General features: G+C 35.6%; 1 protein-coding gene across 1 annotated transcript; it reads right to left on the reverse strand.

Annotated features, from left to right (window-relative positions):
- Window positions 1–909: 909 nt before the first annotated feature.
- On the reverse strand, window positions 910–1,710 carry LOC144477826 (uncharacterized). Its single transcript, XM_078195565.1, has one exon. It carries the CDS (start codon window positions 1,708–1,710, stop codon window positions 910–912), a length of 801 nt encoding a protein of 266 aa, XP_078051691.1.
- Window positions 1,711–1,755: the final 45 nt, after the last annotated feature.

Raw genomic sequence — 1,755 nt, forward strand, 5'->3', positions numbered from 1 at the left:
TTTAGTTTGCCCTCGTCGTTTGTTAAGTTGACCCTTCGGATGCACCGAAAACGTTCGGAAAGCCAGGAGGCCAAAATCGGCAAGTGGAGTCCGATTTGAATAACTTGAAATTTCAATTTTCATTTTGAAGAAGCTGTTTCTTTTTTTCCAAAAATGGTAACAGGATGGGGCTTAGCAGGTTTTAAGGGGTAAAGTCTCTACTTTAAGATGTACCAACTGAATTTTACTATAGACATGAGAGATATTGAAAAATATTGAAAATCGAGGGTGAAGCGATGCCTCTTTCACTCGAAATATTGTTCAACTTTGAACTATCGTAACTCTGCTAAACGCAACCGTACAGTAATGAAAATTGGCCCGTTTTGTAGAGCAAGGTCTCCTCTTTAGTTTGCCCTCGTCGTTTGTTAAGTTGACCCTTCGGATGCACCGAAAACGTTCGGAAAGCCAAGAGGCCGAAATCGGTCCGTGGAATCCGATTTGAATAACTTGAAATTTCAATTTTCATTTTGAAGAAGCTGTATCTTTTTTTCCAAAAATGGTAATAGGATGGGGCTTAGCAGGTTTTAAAGGGTAAAGTCTCTACTTTAATGTGTACCAACTGATTTTTACTGTCGACCTGATTGATTGAAACTTTATTGCCAGTGGATGTAACCCATCCGTTCTGCCTTCCATACAAATACATAATTTTTTTTTTTTTTTTAAAACAATATTTTACATTTTTTGGTGAGTCTTCTTACATCTATAATAGAATATAAAATATAATATACATGATGAAGTTTATTTATTCTATACAGTCCTTGTTTCTATTTCAGTGTTTATGAGGTAACGGCAATTTTGTACTCATCTACTTTGTACTTTTTTGTTATACATACTATATTATCCTGTTCTACTCTATCCGATCTAACTTTTTCATGGATGTACATCGCTTTCATCCAGGAAAGCTATCACAGCTTTTAATACTTTCGTCTTCTTTGTGTTAATTAAATTAACTATTCTTTCTTCTGCTTCCTCGTATTCCTTTGGTATTTTGGCCCTTAGGTTGTCTCTGCTCCAATTGTGCATTGGGCACTGGAAAATCACGTGGTCCACAGACTCCTCTCCTCCCCCGCAGTCACACGCCGAGGAATCTATAATGTGTTTTCTGAAAAGAGATTCTTTTAATAAATTGTGATTCGCTCTAATTCTATTGAGTATACAAATTTCTCTTCTATTTAGTTTTGTGTTGTTAAAGAACCATGGCTTTTCCTTATGCTTCCTTTTCTCTTTCCATATGGTATGGAAATACAGACTTCCTTTATCTCTCCCTGTTGTTTCTAGTTTGTTGTACCATTCCTCTCTGGTTTTGTTCTTTTTAATGTTCACTATTTCCTGCATGCTTAATTCTTTGATGTTTGGTGTGTTGAGACTGGTTGCTTTTTTTGCCTCTTCATCTGCAATCTCATTTCCGAGTATTCCAGTGTGTGCAGCTATCCATCCTATGTGTATTTTACTGTTGCTTATTTTTTCCGCTGTTTCTATTATTTTAATTATCCATGGGTTTGTCCATCTTCCTATATTCTTAGATGTTTGTACCTTTTCTATGTTTTGTATAACTGAAAGAGAGTCTGTTAATATTATTACCTGTTTATTCCTATTTGTACCAATTGTAGTGTTGTTGTATAATATTTCTGTACTGTTGTTTTCTAGTTCACTTCTGTTGCTTTCTTCCATTGCCTTTTGAATTGCTATAGCTTCCGTGGTGAACGTTGTAAACTT

This window comes from Augochlora pura, unplaced genomic scaffold, assembly GCF_028453695.1.
Source record: "Augochlora pura isolate Apur16 unplaced genomic scaffold, APUR_v2.2.1 APUR_unplaced_4110, whole genome shotgun sequence".
NCBI lineage: Eukaryota > Metazoa > Arthropoda > Insecta > Hymenoptera > Halictidae > Augochlora > Augochlora pura.

Excerpts from the sequence above, each read along its gene's own strand:
- LOC144477826 (XM_078195565.1), bottom strand. The coding sequence starts at position 1,710 with ATGGAAGAAAGCAACAGAAGTGAACTAGAAAACAACAGTACAGAAATA.